Source organism: Galleria mellonella, unplaced genomic scaffold, assembly GCF_026898425.1.
Source record: "Galleria mellonella isolate WM207_F2 unplaced genomic scaffold, CSIRO_AGI_GalMel_v1 utg132, whole genome shotgun sequence".
NCBI classification, from domain to species: domain Eukaryota; kingdom Metazoa; phylum Arthropoda; class Insecta; order Lepidoptera; family Pyralidae; genus Galleria; species Galleria mellonella.
In genome coordinates, this window is record NW_026441989.1 from 2,477,589 (window position 1) to 2,499,825 (window position 22,237).

At 36.4% G+C, this 22,237-nt stretch overlaps 1 protein-coding gene across 4 annotated transcripts; it reads right to left on the minus strand.

The window, feature by feature from the left end:
• Positions 1 to 928: 928 nt before the first annotated feature.
• On the minus strand, positions 929 to 21,852 carry LOC113518170 (tumor protein D54). 4 transcript variants are annotated; one of them, XM_026902955.3, is made up of 6 exons: positions 21,625 to 21,852; positions 7,265 to 7,431; positions 6,569 to 6,672; positions 5,927 to 5,986; positions 3,130 to 3,292; positions 929 to 2,431 (listed from the first exon to the last, which is right to left on the minus strand). In XM_026902955.3, exons 1-6 carry the CDS (start codon positions 21,641 to 21,643, stop codon positions 2,312 to 2,314), a joined length of 633 nt encoding a protein of 210 aa, XP_026758756.2. In that variant the 5' UTR covers positions 21,644 to 21,852; the 3' UTR covers positions 929 to 2,311. The 4 variants fall into 4 exon arrangements, with proteins under 4 accessions (XP_026758756.2, XP_026758757.2, XP_026758754.2 ...); XM_026902956.3 differs by lacking the exon at positions 21,625 to 21,852 and adding an exon at positions 12,088 to 12,236; XM_026902953.3 differs by lacking the exon at positions 21,625 to 21,852 and adding an exon at positions 11,136 to 11,801.
• Between the last annotated feature and the right edge of the window lie 385 nt (positions 21,853 to 22,237).

Here is a 22,237-nt window from a genome sequence, read left to right on the forward strand (position 1 = left end):
TTCCTGAAACCAATAAACCAATTTTGAATTAGTGTTTTAACACTTATTCAAAATTGGTTTTCGAATATTACTAATTGGTAGTATTAATTTCGTTGTCTAACCAATAGAAAATAGGGGGGAAGGGATTGTTAGTAATATGAAGCCTCATTACTAGCAATATACCCTATCAGGTCGACTTCCACGCTGTTTCCCCTGAAAACCATCTTGATTAAATGTTTATGAATTCGTCATTATGACACCAACTGACCTGTTTCATCCTCATCTATCATCTTTTACTAGAGCTCCTCTAGCGTATAATAATAGTGCAGGCAGAGTTACCATTCCATTATCACCCATTAAGGAAATAATAATAGGAAATTGTTTTTAGCAAACTCCAATCTATAACTAAACTTTTTATGCAACTTAGAATGGCAAACAAGCTGACGACGCACCCGATTGAAAGTGGTAACTGTCGCCTATAGACATGAGCAGTACCATGGACATAACAGAGTATACTGTTTCGCTCATGATACCCCCATGCGTTGCCATTACTGAGGACTATGTACTATGTATCATGTATAGTCACACACATACTATATATGTTAGCAGAATTGGAACAAAATAATTCTAATCAAATAACTAGATACCAAATTTCAACATGGTTGGTCGAATTGTTTAGACGCTAAGAAGTAACAAACAAACTTTCATATAATATTGGTGAAGTTATAATTACTTTTTTTTTCAGGATGGTTTGTCACAACAAATTTTAGGAGTCTGAAGCGCACACAGTGCTATTTCAGACCGAAATATAAGGCATTTAATACTAAAAGTTTTTTTCTTTAAGTGTTATGCTATTCCTTTCTGGATGAAGAAACTGTTGTAGTTCATAGTCTGCTTGGTGACTTACTATTTAGTTACTAATTAATTATAGTCTACAAAATAAAACGAATTTTTAATATTTAAATTTTATTTACCACTTTTAAAGGTAATGTAAATAGTGAAAATATTTTTATAAGTAAAAGAAAGCTAAGCATCTTATAAAAATATCATATTTATATTATACGGACCTAACAGGCTTTAGCATATTATTGTGTAGTAGGTAATACACAATAATGCTACACAACATGATTTAAATATCTGTTATAAGTGTTAATAATTCTTTTTCATTTATGTAGAATTCCATATTGATATAGTATAAAGACTTCAAGTTCCTATTTCATCCTTTATAACGACGTTAGTGACATTGGGAAAAAGTGAACAATTTTGGAATGCAATATTACATCTAAATAACGTGACACATGTAAATTGTTATATTAAAGACACAAAGCCTTTGCACGCCAGTCTTAATTTATAAAAAAAAAAATTAACAGATTATTCACCACGCCGCAATAAATATATTTTGCCAATATAGACAACAAAAAGCGTGTACTATTCATAATTAATATAAAAATCGATTTGCACTAAATATGCAGTTTGAATACTAAAAGTATTGCCAACAAATTGTCATGATAATTACTTTGTTCAAACAAGTATCTTTTCATAATTGTATGTGCTGTGTTTGTATTTTTATACTAATTTTACTAGACACGTTTATAGAAATAAAGACAAATACACGAACCCTGTAATGAGTTCATAACATTAATACTCAGGTTTTATATATATACTTTTAATATGCGTTCTGAATGTATATGTTGCATTGGAATTGTGTATAGATTTTTAGGAATCCATAGCCAAAGTGCATAACTGTGATCTGTTTGTTAAATATAGCATGATAACCTTAACAAACAGGAACACAGAACGAATATTTTATTAGAATGAAAACCAGACAGCGAACTTTAGACTATTATGGATATCACATCAATAACTTAAAGAGATATACATACTTTCAATCTATTAAACATCGCTACGGAATTATATTTATACTATTATTGCGTTTACTTGCCTTTTTTTATAATATGAAACGGTGCATATTATGAAATAAGTACATTAAACAGAAATTAACACCTAAGTATTTAACTAAAAAGCAGTATAGGAGATATTCCTAAACATAAAGGCTTCTGCAGACGAGGGACAATCCTCGACTACTTTTTGTTCATCAAAATAAAACACATCATAGAATTGCATCACACAACTCACAATGTTTCAGGTATAATATACATACGCGAAAAATGTCCCTAGTCTGCGTAGGTTTCAGGAAGGCATACGAGTATTTCGAGTTATTTAATGCATAATATAATACTTCATAGATGACTCGAAACACGAAGTTATCCATTTTCATTATCGCTAGTAGTAGCGGCGTGGTCGGTGCGGACAGGACGGGTAGACGATCACATTAGGGCAAGGGTTTGTTCTCAGGGATGGTAGGTGAGGTGGCGCCGCTGGCGGCGCGGCTCGCGTCACGTAACGCCTCATCAAAGCTCTGTGTTGAATTCGATCTAGAGGCCACTTTCCCCTGTAATATATCAAAAACAATTTACAATTTCTAATTGATAATGATTGTTGTTATAGACTAGTGATCTATCTCATGTTCATATAGATAGAATTTAGCGGTAGATACTCATAGAATTTTGTTGTTAATTTTTATAGTGGATAAATCTCCTCTATTAGCAACAAAGATCCTTAGAGTTATTATAATATGGTACCTACACTCTAATAGAACATAACAAAAAGCTAACCAAGTTTTACTGACATTCGTTTCATCTATCATCATATCTAAAACATAACAATATATGGTAATGTTCGTTACATTTTTGTATCTATATCATTACCTTCAAAGATTCGTTCACTGGTTTCTCATAATACTGCCTGTATTATGAAAATCCTAGATCAAGAAGTAAGCGATTGGTGTGATTATGTGACAATTATTTTTTCTGTTATTTATTTTATTATACTTTACTTTTTATGAAACTTAATCATAGTATTTATAATTACTATAATAAAGTATTTAAGATTATTTTCTACGGGGGCTGGTCTTTTAAACAAGGCGTACAGAACTGTCAACTATGTGCAAATACTTAAGAGTCTTTGCACATAGTTGACAGTTCCGTTCGTATCATGGCGATCGTTAGACAATTCTTGATGGGGCACGGCCTATCAGGCCCTCCTTAAATACGCCCCCGATTTAAGACCAATAGACTAATATTTTCGTACCTTAACATTTTCGTATGCAGAGCCGACTCGTTCCTCGATAGAACGGAATGATTCGGAGTTGCGCATCTGGCCGAGTTTGCTGGACACGCCCGCCGTGATGCCGCCCAGGATCGAAGTAGTCTTCTCCGCAGTGGATTTTATCACAGATTCAGTTTTTTGGTATCTGGCGTGCATTTATTAAACATTCTATATAATTATATCTAAGTATAAGTAATAACATTAAATAAAATATTAAATTAATATCTACAACATAAGTATCTACTTGGACACCGATATAAATTCACAAATATGTTAAAAAAAAAATTGTGCAAGTCATATTAATATATCAAAATGAAAATTTTAAACGACAAGTTAGTTATTAGTTCGTCGATTAAAATTTTCAGTTTTTTAGGTTTGGTAATTTAAACTGTATAAATTTCTTAATTTAAATTAATAGATTTTAATTTACGAATTTATAGGCATACTTTCTTTCGGGTTAGAACGTATTAATATAGTAAAATATAATATCTCTATATCAAACCATGCAGTAAAATGCATTTCAACAAAAGGAATATTATTTACATATTTTTAAATGCTAAATTTTAAGCTTTAAAAAATAGATCTAGTAGCATCGCAAAGGTCGTCTCTTGCAATAAATTTTTAAATATAATAGCATCAAGGTATAAGTAACAGAATTGCTCAAAGATACAAAATAATAATTATAGATTATATAAAATCATAAATGAAACCACTCCAGTTGAAGCGAGTGTTATAAAAGCACTAATAACCTATCCAAACAACGATATGATATGTAGAAATAGATGACGTCATCTTTTGTTGACTATATTTATTTACAAATACTAATATCCTTCACGTTAACACACAAATGATTGAATTACTAAGAAACTGAATTGTCTAGTTTTTGAAAGTAAAATGTTTCGAGTATGAGTAAAAATTAATCAGAAATTAATATTATATAATTATGACGGACTCTCATGATGCAGTGGCTTTTTGTATTGGTCTGGACGATTTTTAAGTATTATATGTAGTAGGTAACCCTAGTACAAAGGGGGGAAAGGGATTGTTAGTAATGGAGTTTGACAGCCCCATTGCTAGCAATTTGCCCTATTAGGTCGACCTCCACGTGGTTTACCCTGAAAACCATCGTGAACAATTCTTGTTGAATTCGTCACGATGGGCTAACGGACCTGCGTCATCCTCACCTATCATCCTTCACTGGTGCCCCGCCGATGTATACCGATAGCGTGGGTGAGGTTACCATTTCATTATCACCCATTAAAAAAAACCCTAGTACATACAAACTCTACTCAGTCCTAAACTAGATGGCGCTAAAAATTTCTAATGACTTAAAAAATATGAAAATTCTGTTCGGAAAGATGTTTGCCTTTACGTAGGTATTTGAATGAAAAATCATAACATTTACTTGACAATATTATAAAATAAGTATATCACTAAGGGTATAATTTTCTCCTAGATGTAATTTAATATCGAAAATATAATATTATATAAGGCACTATGCATCTCTTAGAAGAACTTAAATTTGGGTGTAGCTACGGCTCTGTCCTCAACTCTTGCGATTTGACGTCACACTCATTGACGAGCGGTCATTTTCATCCCACATTGAACAATGTAGGTACATTTACGCTCTTTTTATTTCAACGACTAACATGATATATTCGTATAAATAATATATTACACTTATAATTAACAGTCATTATCTATTATAATACATACATACATATCTGTCACGCCTGTTTCCCATTAGGCAGGCAGAAACAATGGAACGCCAAATGCTTCGATTCAAACAAACCTCTTTCGCTTCTTCCACAAGAGAGGTTTGTTTGTGGATGTGGATTCATCAATCTTTTAATACACGCACGTCGGTACTTTTAATTTGGCCCTTCTTTAGCACGCCACCTATTTGGTCAACGTACGTCCGTCTAGGGCGGCCCCTACCGACATCTACATTCATTTTTGCTCGACAAATCTCTTTCGTAACTCTTCTTTCTCTCCAAATGATCAAACCAACGCAACATTCCTTTTTTGATTTTTGTCACTACATCGTCTTTCAGTCCACACTTCTCTTTTATCTTTTATAAATATAATGCAATTATAAGTGTATTTAATAAGTTGTTTATATATACGTGTAATTTTGTTTACATTAAACTACGAGTTATAGTACATTGACTTTATAGAACAACAACAATATTTACTACACTAACTCTTGTTATAATTGTGCATATCACATATTACTAATATGTTCGAGTTTGCCCAACTATTTTCTGAATCAATAGAAGCAGGGCCGTAGCTAGAACCAAGTTTAAGGTAGGGCAAAAAACTTTTTGGTAAGGCAGAAGCCACAATTAAGTGACTACGAAAAAGCGAATTTATCTAATTTTCTTAGGGTCCTTTCATTTTAATGTAGTTTACGGCCATGAAGTTATATTATTATAAATCTTTCACTCTGAATTATTAACAGGTTGAAATTACATTACATTTCAACGATTCGATCCTAACGGATTCGTTCTCACTGCTATCAGAGCTGAGTGTAGTTCAACTTAGACCATGGATGGAATACTAATCGGTTTATTTTTTAATATTTTTTTTATACATCATTATACCTTGTGTAACAAAGTGGAAAGTTCTCAGTTGTAATGAGAGCGTAGCATGGATAGCAGAAAGTTGAAGGAAGGTATTTATAATTCTCAAATGCTGGCTAACAATAAGTAAAAATATTTTGCACAGATGACGTCACTAGTTTCTTAGTGTAACAGTAATTGATCAAGTGAATACTTACATTGGTGCTTCAGTCACAGCCTTTGAAAGCTCTGCCAGGCGTGTTTCTATCGTTTGATAGCTGTTGTACAACAAATCAAATGTGAAACAAAAAGGAACTAATAACAAGCCACCGCACTATTACCTAGAAATTCACTGCCAAGCTCAAGCGAAACTATTCTAATAAACCAAGTGTCTAACCAAGTGGTAAACGATTCCAATTCTAAAATAAACGACTACTTACATTTTGTGATTTTTCATTATCATTTTAATACATTTTTGGAAATATTCCTCCAATAATTGCTTCCAATAAAATCCGTTTCTCATGATCCATCAATACTTTGAAGGCTTGTTAAAAATTAAGACTTATAAAAAAATATACTTTCCAAAACTGTTGCATTTTTTTTTTGGAACCCTTAGTTTTTAATTTAACTACTATTAATTTTACTGTTCCAAATTTAAAACGATAACATGTTTAACAAAGTTTCATTTGCCACTTGTTTAGAGCCTTGGATGACATACCGCTACCAAGATTGTATAAAAGTAATCAGGTTCTAACCCTCTAGAAAAAAGATCAAATGGGTACTCTATAACAAACAAGAATAGTTAAGTGCAACTATAATAAAAGCAAAGTACCTGATACTTAATTTGTATTTGTACTTACACTTGGCTTTCTTTTACGTTTTTCAAACCCTGATTAACATCTTCAGTGATCTCTTTCCACACTGTGATGCCAAGTTTTCGTTTTAATTCGGAGCTCTGACGAATCTATAAAAGAAATTAAATTAGGAATATTTTATACGTGACAGTTTATTTGTTAAGTATTTTAGTAAATACTTAATTATGTTCGACTCTTCCAGCCATTTATTGGTTACTTTGTCATTTCTTTAACCAACATCAAAGCTAAAATTAAAATATATTGCGTAATCTTTCTAAGAGTTCATCCGCAGTACAGATTTGGCTCTTATTATCAAAAGTCTTGTAAATTCTGAAGCAAACAAAAGTGTGTGCATGAATCAAACTTATGAATATATATGTTATTAATATAATAAAAATACTAATGAAAAAATTTGTGAGCTTTTATTAATTCAGGAGATAAAGAAACAATGACGTTATTAGTCATAACAAAGCCATTAAGTAATTACCTACTAATATTATTAATGACTGAAACGATAATGATGATGATTATTATTGGTAAAACTGAAGTTTGGATTCTTGTTATTCAATCACGCTTAAAACGGCTTTGAATTAATTTTTTATACGGGTAGGTCAGTATATAAAGTATAATTTATATTAATCCTAACATGCGGACAAAGCCGCGGGATACAGCTAGTATTATAATATTGCCATAAGATGCAACCTTGCTCTGAAGAACAGTGCGCAATGTGGCAATCTCATCTTCAACGCGAGCCAGCTCGCGGCTCCACTCGGCGCGCAGTTGCTCCGCTTGCTCGGGCGTAAGGCCCGCCAGCTCGTCCACTACTGGGGTGTCGCTCGCCGCGCCAACACCCGCCATCGCTTCCTCAGCTGAGACAATGAACAAACATGACAACAATATTATTTTTAATGAATGATAATGGAATGGTAACCCCGCCTGCGCTAACGGTATACGCTGGCGGAGCACCAGCGAGGGATGATAGATGAGAATGAAAAAGGCAGGCCAGTTTTTGATGGGTGAAAATGATATGGTAACCCCGCCTGCGCTAACGGTATACGCTTGCGGAGCACCAGTGAAGGGTGATAGATGAGAATGAAAACAGGCCAGTTAGTCCATCATGATGAATTCATCAGGAATTAACCATGATAGTTTCCAGGGAGAACCGCGAGGAGGTCCACCTGGTCCACATTGCTAGCAATATACCCATTGCTAGCAATGGGATTCTCAGTCTCCATTACTAACAATCCTTTTCCTCCCCAGGCAGGCCAGTTAGACCATCGTGTATGGGCTGTAGCCCATTCATACATAAACGATATATCTTCTTTGGAAAACACACTATATCCCGAGGAGATAAAAAAACATCGCTACAAAAAATATTTTAAAATCCCAATCATTGATAGGAATTAGCAACGAACTTTAAGAAAAGGGGCGAGCACAAAAATATCGTGGAAAGGTCGTAGTGTCACAGGAAAACGCCCGTCTTTTAATAATAATAGCCCATCGTGATGACTATACTTGTAATTCAGCACGATGGTTTCCAAAGGGGATATCGGTTCTTCTTTTCCTTAACACAATGTAATATTTGGGAGTTATTTTTCTTATTTGTAAGTCGAGTACATAAGCCAAATGTCTACGGACAGTGTTACCACGCTTCTTCACGATCTCATACTTATCAGGATAATATCCGCCCACACGGAATATCTCACTCATGTGCACCTCGTGATTAAAAAGAAAGTTAGATAATAATACAGACTTAATGCTCCTAACCTTACTTATATCTAAGGTGATTACTGTTTTAATGTTATGATTACCTCAATATTTTACATTATTAGGAGAATTTCTTTATAATGACATATTCCCAATCATTAAGTTTCAAGATTCCATAGTTACCACATTATTGTGGCATGCTAACAACAATGTAAAAAAATAATCATATATAATTACTAGAAGCGCACTGTCAATTTTTTGTACAACAAACAATAGTCGACGTTTACTACTTTAATAACATGGACATTAAAGACACCACGGCATACCGCAAGGATCTCTGTTATCTCTCGTTTTGTGGTGAAGAATGACCACGAACAGTTTGACCCAAATCAGAAGTACTTTAGCCAGTTTGTGATTACAGATAAATAATCCGAGTTGAATTTAACTCCACAAATCAACATACTGGATAGGTATGGTAACTGTCGCATAAATATTACTAATACCACGATCGTAACACAAAAACTAATTACAACAATTAATTTATTAATTTAAATAGCAATTGTCGGAAATTGCAAACGCAATAACGTAATTAAATCCCCGATATCCGATATCATACTTTCAAAATGAACATGTTTTAAAAATAATACCATAAATATTGAATGCACGTTGAAACCTCCTCGCATTGCCATTTTTGATGACTAAGTTAAGAAATAACAATTACCAATAATGCTAGCCTTCAAATCAAAACACAGGCATGCAAGCACAGCTGCTTAGCGGCACGTTTTAATATTATAATTTACGAAACCATCATGACATGCACATGATATGCATAAATAAATCAAATTCATATAACGTTTTATGAAATGTTAGAGACAGATAGATAGATTTATTTTCCAGAACATTGTTACATTTTAACAATTTGCATTAAAGCATGCAAATTGTCGAAATGAAATTAATGACAGTAGATATTCCCTGATATTGATGGTAAGAAACAGTTGTTACTTCATTATGTTTATATATCCAATTTTAGCGTTATAGTCCTAGATATTCGCTGATATTTAAAATGACAGTAATGTCGGCAAATTGTTCGAATTTCTTGTTTGACAGAAGAACCCTTTTAGGGTTAGCAAAATTATACTTTTAAATTCTAGGACGACCGGAACTTTTTTATGACCGGTCAGTCAGTACGCAATGTGAAAATTAGAATCTGTGTCATTGCACAGTTAAATAAATTTATGTCACTTAGTTCTCAGAAATTATATCACACTATCTATTATTAAAAAAAAAGGCCTGAACTTAACACTTAGCCGCAATTGTCCAGAAGTAAGATGGGTACACTTGTGTATGTAATTTTTGTTAATTTTGATAATGCATGTTATTTACGTGATATCTTCGTCAATTCTAAATCGATAAGTACTATTTTAACCCTTCCCTTTTAATCAAACAACCATTCTGCAAGTTCTATAGTAAATTATCGATCAATTAATTTTTTTTTTAAATAATATTAAACCATTTCATCCTCCAATTGAAGGAAATTAAGTAGTTTATTACTTTATAGCCATTGAAGTACCGTATATACCTAACTAGAACATCCAAATGGAAAGAATTTTTAATGGCCTTTTAATTGCTGCTTACCTCAACTCGGTAGTAAAATATATATTAATATGTCATATTGCAAAGAGATTAAGTGCTTTATTGTGCTATCTCTGGAGCAATTACTATAAAGATCGGTCTAGTTGTCTAGTCGTTATTATTTACAGGTCAACTGACAGTTCATGTCTTGTGCTTAGGGTCAATCTGCGTGGTTTAACATTAAAATTTTATTAAAAATAATTTTGAAATTCCCACGCGTTGCGTGTCCAGAATAATCGAATGAGATATAATTATTTTCATATTTCATAGTCTCATTTTGTAAATTTCATAATGTAATCTTATTATTATTTTATTTAATAGGTTAGATGGATATCTCAGGTCTATTTTGAGAATATTTTACAATATACGTTATGTTTTCTGTTTTTTTATTCCTTTAGTCCTGTATTCGGTTGACAGGAAGAGATCTCTTTCAGAGATAAGCCTACCGTTGCTCACTATATTTATCTATGTAATTTGCAAGTGCTATATATATAAATGTTATATCTCGATTATCGATCGATTTAACTACTCTGAATACGTAAATAGACATTCCTTTTTTAATTTACAGAACTTCAAATCATGCTTGCTAATTTCTACTATAACTTATTAAGTAAGTAGATCTGGATCTACCTATGTATTATTTGTAGCGATAAAAAACAAAATAAAATATCAATCTACTAAAACCTGAAATATCGTAGTTAGCCTTTGCACATTCTTTGGAATGTAAAATAGAGACAAAATGTTTTAATAATTACGGTATCCAGATTGTTGAATTTGGTAACATAAATTTTAATCATAAATTTACTACTAATCAGTTTTTCACAAGAAAATGTTAAAAAAACATCAAACTTACAGTGTTGGACTAAATTTTCTAAAGATTAGCCATGAATTAAATATTATTATAATAACCAATACACTTGTTATAACAACGTTATAGTTCGTGGCAGTACTATAAAAATTATATAGATTTAAATTAATGTAATGCTTTCATTAACAAGTGAATGTAACTATACAAAGTTTTCGTAATTTAATATATGGATATGATGGTTTCGTAAAATTTACGTTTCAAATATATGTTAATATAACTATTGAAATAATTATAAGGAAAGTAAGAGATGCACTACTTGATTGGGAAACCCTAAATTGTAATAATACTGCTAATGTTATTACTGAGTAAATTGTATTTACAAACAGTTATAGAAGTATTTCAAAATGTAAATAAGGCGGAACAAACCTCCAAGGGTGATACCTAAAAACTTCTTATAATTAGTATGACTGGACACTCTGGCAAGATACGGCTTTGATAAATCTTGAAACGTGACGCGCACTTCACGCATTTTTTTTCTAAATATACGTAATCTGCGACGGCGATTGTCCATATAGAATTCGGTCTCTATGCAGAGCGCGGACTCTGCAAGGTCGGGGAGAGCACGCCAGTCCGTGTCGGCATCGTCATGCGGCCAGCTGGCTAAATCTTCTACATCGTCCAGTTCATCTACGGCCACGTCGAAGCTTGGCGTGGAGTCATCGTCTGGAGTTACAAAGTACGGGTCTTCCATGTACTCCAAGCTCGTCGGCTCCACGCCAGTGTTGATCGTTCCATCGCTCGCCATACCCCGATCCTCCCTCTTATCTGCCTCTTCCGCGGCAGTATAACATATTTTAAAAATATGTGGTTGATCTATCCGAGTAGGCTCTCTCTTGTAACACGAGATCATTAATGTGCATTTAGTATTAAGATGTCACTTGGCGGAAATATGAAAAATTTCACATGATCACACATTAAGAGGCAGGTCTCACTTTACAAAAATATAATATGTTTTCGCAATACATTATACACGACGAGCGACAGCAAAACACGCACAGCCGGCGCGCAATGAGGTCCGTTTCTTCCGCCACGTCGGGCCCCGAGCAGCACACCCGCCCGCGCCCGTCTCGCGCCGCTGCCTGAGTGCTCGTGTTTGCCACTTTCACCAACAGCCATGCGTGCGATCCCCGATCTTTGTGATTTTTAAATATGATCTTGACCCCCCCAAAATATTTAAAGTACTTAACATAATTTTGAATATTTATATTTTTGTAGATTCACGCATATAAAGTTTATATAGATAAAGACAAGTTTATTTCAACGCTGGTACAGGTTTCTAAAGGAAAGACAACAAAGAACAAAACAACATCGAGCTCACCTTGTGCAGTACAGAGTTTATTGACAGTGCCTGCGGCGAAAGGCTGGCGCTCGGGGCGGTGCGGCGTGCCGCGGAGCTGGACCAACACACTGGTTACATCATTTGTATCTTGACGAAACGTCACAAAAAACGTCGATTGCAAGACACGAAGTTATGACTCATTCTTTCAAATGCTTGATCTACTCTTAGAATATCTAATTTTAACAAAATAGTACACCCCAGTTGCAGAATTATTTCCAATCTTTGTCTTTGAGAAACATAAAAAATGATATAAAACAAACTAAGCGCAGTAAGTTATATTTTTAGCATTTGGAAATTGTACACAAAGAGATCAGACCAGTTATGCAACGTCAAGTGGAGACTTAGACTAGTTTAAAAAAAAAATTAAGAACCCCCAATGTTAACACTAAATTTTTTGGCATTTGGTAGACCTTAAATGATTGTGACGACAAACCGAAATCGACCAATGTACTCGTAATAATATTGTTATTTGCTGGTTTTGCAATTGAAATTTTCAGTTTATAATCACTGTAAGAACAATTGTACAGTACTATTCAACAGTTTTGTTTTTGTGTCATACCAGACTCGTTTCACCTTGGTATTCTAATAGGAAATAACACGATGAATGTGCAATTATGAGATGATGACTTGGTGGTTTAGAAAACAAATTTTATTCGGTTATTATTTACAGCAGTAAATTGGAAGAAATTGCCCATGTTATGGGTAATTTGAAAATAAATATTATAAAGAGGAAAGATTTGATTTTTTGTATGTCTGTTCGATAAAATCTATTTATTTTAAAAATTCTATGTAAAAAACCAACATCAGCGAGTAATAACACATATTTATAAATTGAAAAAACAAGTATCTTATTAGATAGGATATATTTAAAATAAATATAATTAGTGTTCCACAAAAAAAACTTCAATTATGGCAAAACCAGTGTTACTTTGATTTAAAAACTACTGAACCGAAATTGATAAAAATTTCTATGGAACCAATATCTAAACACATTCTTTAAAAATAAAAATAAAAAGAATTTTCTAAATTGGTTTACAACTAACGGAGTTATGAGGTAACAAACTTAAAAAAATACCATTGAATTGAGAACCTCATTTATCTAAAGTCAATTGATATAAGGGGACTTAAAAAGACCAATAAAAGCCAAGACAATATTTTTTTAGAAATTCTGCATGTCTGTTCGTCTGTAAGTTTGTTTCAGTTTTCTAAAATTGCTGTACCACAGTGAATGTGATTTTCAGTTGTGTTCCTGAAGGTCCAACTTAAAATCTGTGTGTCTTTTATCTTGTAACTCCATTAGAAATAGAAATTTCATTGAATTTTCCTCTACCGATCTGAAGAGACAATCCACGAATGGAAACGTTATCGTGCGAGCGGGGGGTATAAAGAAGCTAGTCCGGGCAGCGACACACTTAATAGGACAAGAAAAAAAAACTCCAGCCTGAACCAACGCCCCTACAGTCCACGCTCACTGTACGGCAGTCCACACAGTACATCGTGGTCCTTCGATTGCTGGAGGAACACCGTTGGTCATCGAGAAGCCGGATCGCTGGAGGAAGACCATTCTTTAATCGCCGGAATGCCGATACGAGAAACATGAATCGCAACAAAAAATTTCTACGACCGCCGGAACGCTGTCCGTCGCTGCCACGCCGTCCGTTGCTGCCACCATTCTGTCAGAATGTCTTCTGTCGCTGCCACGTCGTCTACCGCCGCCACCACATCGACTACGAACACGTCCGGCGATACGACGACCACAGGAGCCACGGAGACTACCGAAGCCACAGGAACGACAGAGGAGACAGCAAGGAAAAAGGAACCGAAGCACGGCACGGCACGCACGGTTCGCACCACGGCCTCGCAGAAGAAGAAGGCTCTGGACAAGGCACGGGAGGAGCTACTTCGAAAGGAGGTGGAATTGGCCGCCGCACGTGTCGCCGCCCTGGAAGCCGAATCAGAAGAATCAACGAACGTCGGATTGGGTTCATAGCACGCTGGCACTCACGATGGAGCCACATGTACCAGAGATAGAAGAAGTCACCGGCAAGCGTCAGGGGTTCGTCCCATCGAGACCCGTTTAATATCTATGCCTTATCAGGTTTATCAACGCACTTCAACCACGCCACGTTTACCTTTAATGTTTGAATGTATGCATAGTACGAGTTTGATAAATAACAATAAGTATTACATACTCCGCGCGTACGACATTTCACTATTTGAACAAGAGTCACTACCTCTACAACGAAGAAATAGTGAGAAACGTCACAACGCTTCAAGTACTACGATTTCGCCAACGACCAACCGGAGGGACAACCGGACCTTAAACTCTCTCAGTTCCTGCAAAGGACCGCCGCACGATGTGGAAACTTCGCCCCCGCCGAGGAGATACCGTCCGAAGACCGGCGGGAGTCCGCTCCTAGGAAGACGGCGAAGACATACACGACGCAGGCTACACCACCGTGCCCGATGTGTCGACGAGAGACACGCTCCATCAGGACACATTGGGCCTTGCGAACCTTGTGTTTCCTGCCAATAGAGCAAGAGATAAAACAGTCTTATAACAACAATCCTGTTCGTGTTCACCTTACTGGACCTATCATCGAGACGACGTTGGCGGAGCGAGCACCATTTGGAAGGTGTGGCCGGGGCGCGGATCAAACGTGTTCACTTCAAGATCCGCGGGCGAAATTCACAAGAATACACAATAATGGACAGACTGCAGTTATCACCGCATACCGCACAGCGTCATCAAGGGCTGTCCACATCTGCGGGACATAGAAGGGAATTGGTCTATGAAGAGGGCAAACCGACGGTGCTGATAATGCTGGCCCACGAAGTCAGAAGAATCCGACACGCAGCCGGTCGCATCACTCACCGACCTGGGATATTTGCACGGTACGAGTCGCGGCAGGACAAGACAGCAGGTGCACAGAATGACGACACACGAAGAGGAACAATATATGATAACATTATCGCGCTCGAATTGATAAATACAAAAGAGGAAGTCGCGCCCTGCGCATTTTAGAAGAGAAAACTCGTCCGTTATATTATGCGACCCTGTTACGAATATATGTCGACAAGAACGAAGAAATTAAGAAGAGGTATGAACAGCAAATAGACATACTCAAGAACGGGTATGCTGAAGTCGCCCCGCCACGGAGTTCCCAAGCCACACTTCGCCGTCATCAACCCGCAGAAACCGGGGAAACTGCGGATCGTGCACGACGCAGCAGCCAAGACGAAGGGCATCAGTTTGAAAATGCTGCTGCCGGGCCCCGATTTGAAAGATATAATCTTGTTTTACGGCGGATCATTTCTGCACCGGGAAGAGGGAATGCAACGGTTCCTTCGAGGAGATATCCTGTGGAATATAGGATGAAGAGTGTCATATTCGGCGCAACTGTACTCGTGTACAGATCTACGTCAAGAACAAGAACGCAGAACATATAGCAACGGCTGGTCATGAACCACTTACGACTTCGCCAGCTTCGACACGGAAGAGCAAGCCGTGGCGTCTCAAGACAGGTCGCACAGATCCACGGTCGAGCCAAACTATCTCCAACGGTGGGCGTCGAAATCAAGTGCGCGCCGCGTTCTCCGACACCGGCGGGGACAGCGTGGTACAACTCGACGCGGAGAAGATACTGGGGATGGTATGGCGACCTTCTGAAGACACCTTAGGCTTCAACTTCAACGGACACAAGCTTCCGCCACAGATAGCCAGCGGGGAACAGACGCCGACGAAGAGAGAAGCGCTACGAGCAATCATGTCGCTGTTCGATCCACTGGGCCTCGCCACTCCCATCACCATACAGGCGAAGAAGATATTGCAGGAGACGTGGCGTACCGGTATCGACTGGGACACCGAGCTGCAACCACGGGAAGCGGACGCCTGGCGGAGCTGGATGGACCACGTGCGACGGCTGTCCGCGCTGGAGGTGCCGCGGTGCTACCCGGAGTAGCCACGGCCGATTGCATACATTCGTCGACGCCAGCTCGGATATTATGTTTAAGCGCGAATACGTGTCGCTGACGAAGGGAAAATTATAAAAGCTTCGCCTATCGCGCACGGCAGTCGAAGAACACGATATAAGCCCGCTCGCCGAGTATACTGGTCGGACTCACGCACCGTGCTCGCATGGCTACGCACCGGTCCTCGCGAATACAAGCCGTTCGTCGCGCATAGAGTCGCCGAGATCGTCGAAGAAACGAAGACGAACGAGTGGAGGTGGATACCGACGCGGCACAACGTGGCAGACGACGCCACACGCGACCCACCGACGGATTTCGGCTCGCAGCATAGATGGTTCCGTGGGCCGGACTTCCTGTATCTCCCCGAAGAGCAGTGGCCGCGTATACACAAGCTACAGAACGCGACTAGCATTACCCGATCCGTCGTTTTTCTAATTGGTTAAAACTTGTTCGCAGTTCAGCACGAGTGTTGCAGTTCATCGATGCGACCGAATAGTCGATAGAGAGAAGACGAAGATGAAAATCAAGGCAATAGTCCATCTGTGTGTTTCATCCCCATAGACACACACTACCTAGCTTTTCGTTCGGCGACGAAACTATTGAAACAAGGAAAACAGCTGCCGTCATCCAGTCGACTCATAAGCTGTCAGTCGTCATAGACAACGACATTCTGCGACTTCGATCGAGGATAATGCCGCCGATTTGAACGCCTGGGTGCGCCTATACATCGCATGGGTGCATCGAAAACTTCACCACGGCGGCTTCGAGATTAAACACTTGTGGGTGTTGCGCCTACGACACGCCGTCCGCGGTGAACTGAAGAGGTGTTTTGCCATCAACGGGATCCACAGAGCAGGCTGGCGCATCAACTTCGGGCCTATGGTGAATCCCTCACCAGAAGCGGTACGGATGCCTAACGACGCGCGCATGGCCTCAGCACGGACTCCGCCACAATGGCCCTGCGGCGCTTCATAAGCCGCAAGGGTGTCTGGTCCGACCAAGGCACCAACCTCAAAGGTGCTGACGTCGAGTTGAAGAAGGGCCGAGGAAGCCATCCAAGAAGAGTCATCAGTCCATTTCATCCGGTGGCGCTACATTCCCCCGAGCGCACCCTTCATGGGAGGTGCGTGGGAACGGTTGGTGCGTAGCGTGAAGACCGCACTAGCCCTACGTTGAACGAGCGGGCCCCCAAGGAAGAGGTCCTACTCTGCAATCACAATTCAACATCGGCAGAACAATTCACTTCTCTCACTGCCAAGCTTTGTCTGACTGCTTCTGGAACCGGTGGGTGAAGGTGCAACAAATACACACGGGGATGGACGACCTGGTCCTAATAGCTGATGGGACCTTGCTCGCAACACGTGGCCGCGAGGCGTGGTGGTGGCGACCTACCCTGGACCAGACGGCGAGGTTAGAGCGGTCGACGTGCGGACGAACAAATCCACTTAACCCACTAAGAAGCTGATCATACTGCCCACATCGACATCGAGCGACGCGAACACGAGTTAACTCAGCTATGAGAGCTGCGGCAATTGTATATAGCGATATTATAGCAATGTTATAGTAGTTGTTAAGTTTCTAGTTTGATCGTTTTTTGTATTCTGTTGTTTTATATAGATTTACATAGATTTAAGAATACACGAATAGAAATAGAAATTGTAACAACAAATAGAATTAAGAATTGTAAATCGTAATAAATATAGACTCTATACTTGATCTGAAGAGACACACGTCTCGCTCATTTCTCGCCCCGTCCCGCTCGCGCAGATTCGCTAACGCGAGTTGGAAACGTTATCGTGCGAGCGGGCGGGTATAAAGATAGGCCGCCTCCCGTCGAGCGGCATTCGCTTCCGGGCAGCGACACACTACACTCGAGAAGAAATAGGACAAGAAGAAAATACTCTCTTCAGATACCGGACAATACTAATCCCTGTGTTTCACTCCAGCCTGAACCAACGCCCCTACAGTCCACGCTCACTGTACGGCAGTCCACACAGTACACATTTATTTAAAGTCAATTGATATAAGGGGACTTAAAAAGACCAATAAAAGCCAAGACCATATTTTTTTAGAAATTCTGCATGTCTGTTCGTCTGTAAGTTTGTTTCAGTTTCTCTCGAAAATTGCTGTACCACAGTGAATGTGATTTTCAGTTGTGTTCCTGAAGGTCCAACTTAAAATCTGGTGTATCTTTTATCTTGTAACTCTATTCAGAAGTAGTCTATTTCATTGTTTCCCTACCTCTAAAATCCACGAATACGAAGTAGCGGGGGAAAAGCTAGTCTTAATTAAAAAAAATCCACTCGCTTGGTCAATGCATTCTATAATCATTGTCATAATTTCTTTAATGATTCATCTTTGTGTAATACGGCAAATCAATTTAGATATGCTGTAAATTCGACTAGTAGTTTAATATCTATGCTTATCAAGGTTTATCAAGGCGACTCAACCTTACCTTTAATGTTTAAATGTATGTATAGTACGAGTTTGATAAATAACAATAAGTATTACATAGTACGACATTTCACTATTTAACAACAATCACCATTCATCAGTTAATTCCGCCTTGCTGAACCTTCTTTACTGCCAATAGGCTTAAAACAGGCTTATAATCCTGTTCGTGTTCACCTTAGACCTATCTGTTGAGATTGGAAACGCTAATAAGGTCATGAAGCATAGTTTTAATATCCGCCACAAATTCTGCTATGATAACTATGTCGTTGATAAATAAAAGAGGAAGATATATTTGCTATTGATATATATGTCGTATACTTTCTAGTTCAGGAGTTTTAAAATGCCTTACAATACAGCAGTTAAGTATTTGAAAGATATAATCTTGTTTTAGATCTTTCTGCACCGAAATGCCTTTCGTATCCTGGTGCTGTACTCAGATAGATATAGCAGCTTTACTGTAGTTACATTTCTTTTCAAAGCCTTTATTTAGGAAAATAGAGTAAAATCAATTCTACATTTATTTTAAATTTTTCAAATCAGTATCTTGTTCCTTAGAAACAAAGGCTTCCTTCAGTGGATTCTATCTCTCTCTTTCTCTGATCAATCTTGTTCATAATGTGCTAGTGACTTTTTTGTCTTCCGATTATCACATGTGGGGTGTTCTTTTCTTTTAGTGTTATAACACTGTAATTATAATCATATCGATAAAGTGGCAGTCAATTTAGTACTGCTAAAGTGACTATCACAACGCCTACATCTTAACTGAATCAAAGGCGTCTCATAGTCAACAAAAATAAATTAATAGCAGATTAAACACTTTCGTTACGTATATAATCTGCCCTAATGTACCTAAATAATTAAGTTTGCATGTAATATTATTTTGAATAACAAAATTAAAGAGCTTCTGATGAATAATCCATAAATGGTACTTATAGAAACCACCACCAGCTTTTCACCCACTATCACAAGTACTGCTATAATCTTTTTCGAAATATCAGATGTGGCGGAAATAATTGCTATAGGTTTTCAAAACTGTCTGTTTTTTTTAATGGATGATAATGGAATGGTAATCCCTATATGGCTATTATTTTGCTCTGGCGAGAAACTAGCAAAGGATGATAGGTGATGATGGAAGTAGGCCAGTTGGCCCCCTGATGACAATTGGAACAATTTAACCAGGATATTTTGTAGGGGAAACCGCAAGGAAGTCGACCTGATATGCTACCAATAATGTTACCAATCACAATTACTAACAATTTCTTCTCTCATCAACTTTGTCTGTTGGTTTCTCCAAATACACAGATCTCTGGCAAAGACTTTAAAAGTCTAGTTCTACTTTACTGCTTGTTAAAATTAAATACAAAATTAAAGACACAATGGCAATCATAGAATATACTATGATGCACTCCTTATTCACATACCCAAGAACTAAGGTACAATATAATTTCACTGCCGTATCCCATCTTTTAAACTGAAACACAAGAAAATACAGCTGCACAGAGTAGGAGCAGAACATAAAAAGGTCAGAGCTAGCCACACAGATGACTTTTATACAGTTTCCTTCTTATTATAAAGTAACAACATACAACCATAAAAAAAAAAATACAACTGAATGGTGAACATCTTTTTGAAGTCGGTTGAAAATAGGGCACCAGGGTGTTCAGTTTCTCTTTGCAGCACAGTTCAGTTATGTAACTAAATTATATATATTTATGTTAATTACAAATATTTTTATTATAGCCAATACACCTATCAAATACCTAATATAAAAATAATGTTAAGTACTTTTTAGAAATAATGGCTTTGAAGGGAATATATAACATGAAGTTTAGAAATATTAAATAAGGTGGTAACATATTTTGTTATATTATTTACTACCTACTAATTAAGACATGTAGAAAGGTAAATAAATTTACATTTAATGTGCCAAGAAAGATCAGTTTAAAGCTATGTCAGTATAAAACTTTACAGAGGGCTTTATAAATGCATTAATGGCCAAAATAAGATATGTATGAACACAGTTAATCTAATTTTTGTCAATTTTATTGTGCAAAAGTATAAAAACAACATGAAATATATAAAACATAAAATTAGTTCATAAGCAATTATTATGTATAAACTAGTTCAGTATTATTATGTATTATATTTATAATATATTTTACTTATTTATTCCATGCAATAAATAATGACTTCCAAGTAACTAAGAAAACTTACAGTAAACATAAAATCTTATAAGACCACTTTCTTCCAAATAATTTAAGTAAGAACATTTTTTTAATTAAAATAAAAATAATTTTTATTCAAGTAAATTTTATTAATAGCATTTTCTAATTGCCATTTTTATATAAATCTACCACCCACTTTTAAATGTAATTTCAGTAGAGAAGAACAGGCAGGAAACTCTGCTATTGCTACTTTCAACGGAATATGAGATTACATAAAAGTGTATGTGAATAAAATTATTATGAAACTTATGTTTTTAATAATATAGTTTAAAAGATACAGCACTTTATATTTCTAAGAAAGGAATATTTTAAACTTTATGTGATTTGGACAGCTAACATATTATTGTGAATGTGAAAATTGTGAACAGTTTATATATTAAATATTTTTTTTTGCCCTAGAATTGTAATTTTTCACCCATTATATTGATAGAAAATTATAATTTTACATGTCTGAAGTTGTAGATAAAAAAAAGTAGATACAAAATAATAATAGTAAAGTTAAATAATAAAAAATGCCATTGAACATCATTTACTAAGGTTATACATATTGACTCAAAACTACTTTTATGAAGTACAGATGATGAATCATAATATATAGTAAGTAAATATATATCTACTTATTGTAAGTCTTTAGAGATCACTTTACGTAGATAGATAAGTTATACATTAGCAATATATAAACATTTTTCCGTTTGGTAAAATTAAAAAATATAATTAAAATACGTAAAGAAATATTTAGGTATTTGTATTATAATAATATATTAGGAACATAAAGGATTTCTAACACAATGTAGGTATTAAATGAGAGAAAAAAGCAGAACAAAGTGTATGTATGTTGTGGTCAACGTATACAAAATTGGTTTACCTGTCTGGACGCCGCTCATTTTAGTTTAAAAAGTACGTAGTCACGTCAGTCTTGTTTATGTAAATATATCTCAAAATCAATTTAGGCAGTTAACAATTATTAGAAAATCCAATATATTGAAACTATTCTTCAATATGTAGATATGATAAGAATATAAAAATGAGCGAATCAAGTCGAATTGAATGAAGTGATACAGAGCACCGAATCAATCACTATGGCACAGATTAGAGATTATGTCTAAAGAAATGCACTATGGAAAGTAGCCCACAAACAAATAAATAGATAGAAAGGGATTGACATTTAGGACTGGCATGAACATAGATTAAGGATAATACCTGTATACCAAAAAATATTCGTTACATAAATAACTCTTTTAAAAAAAGTTAAGAGAAATGGGTAAATAATTAAAATGCTTGATATTGTAATTCTCTTTTATCTCCTCTTCATCGGTAGGAAAACATAAAGACAGAAGAGAAATATAAAACAAAAAAAGATAGAAAAATATAATAGGTGTATTATAATAGCCAGTAATACGCGACAAAATTAATCTATTTATTAAATTATAAGTCTAATGACACAGTTACTAAATTTGAAATTTAGTTTATTCTCTTTT

Bases quoted from the DNA above. Each gene is read 5' to 3' on its own strand.
- LOC113518170 (XM_026902953.3), bottom strand. From the start codon at position 11,619: ATGATCTCGTGTTACAAGAGAGAGCCTACTCGGATAGATCAACCACAT. The intron at 6,673-7,264 runs GTTGCATCTTAT...TTTCTTTTATAG, and splicing joins GCACTGTTCTTCAGAGCAAG to ATTCGTCAGAGCTCCGAATT. The intron at 3,293-5,926 runs GTAAGTATTCAC...AATGCACGCCAG, and splicing joins GCTGTGACTGAAGCACCAAT to ATACCAAAAAACTGAATCTG.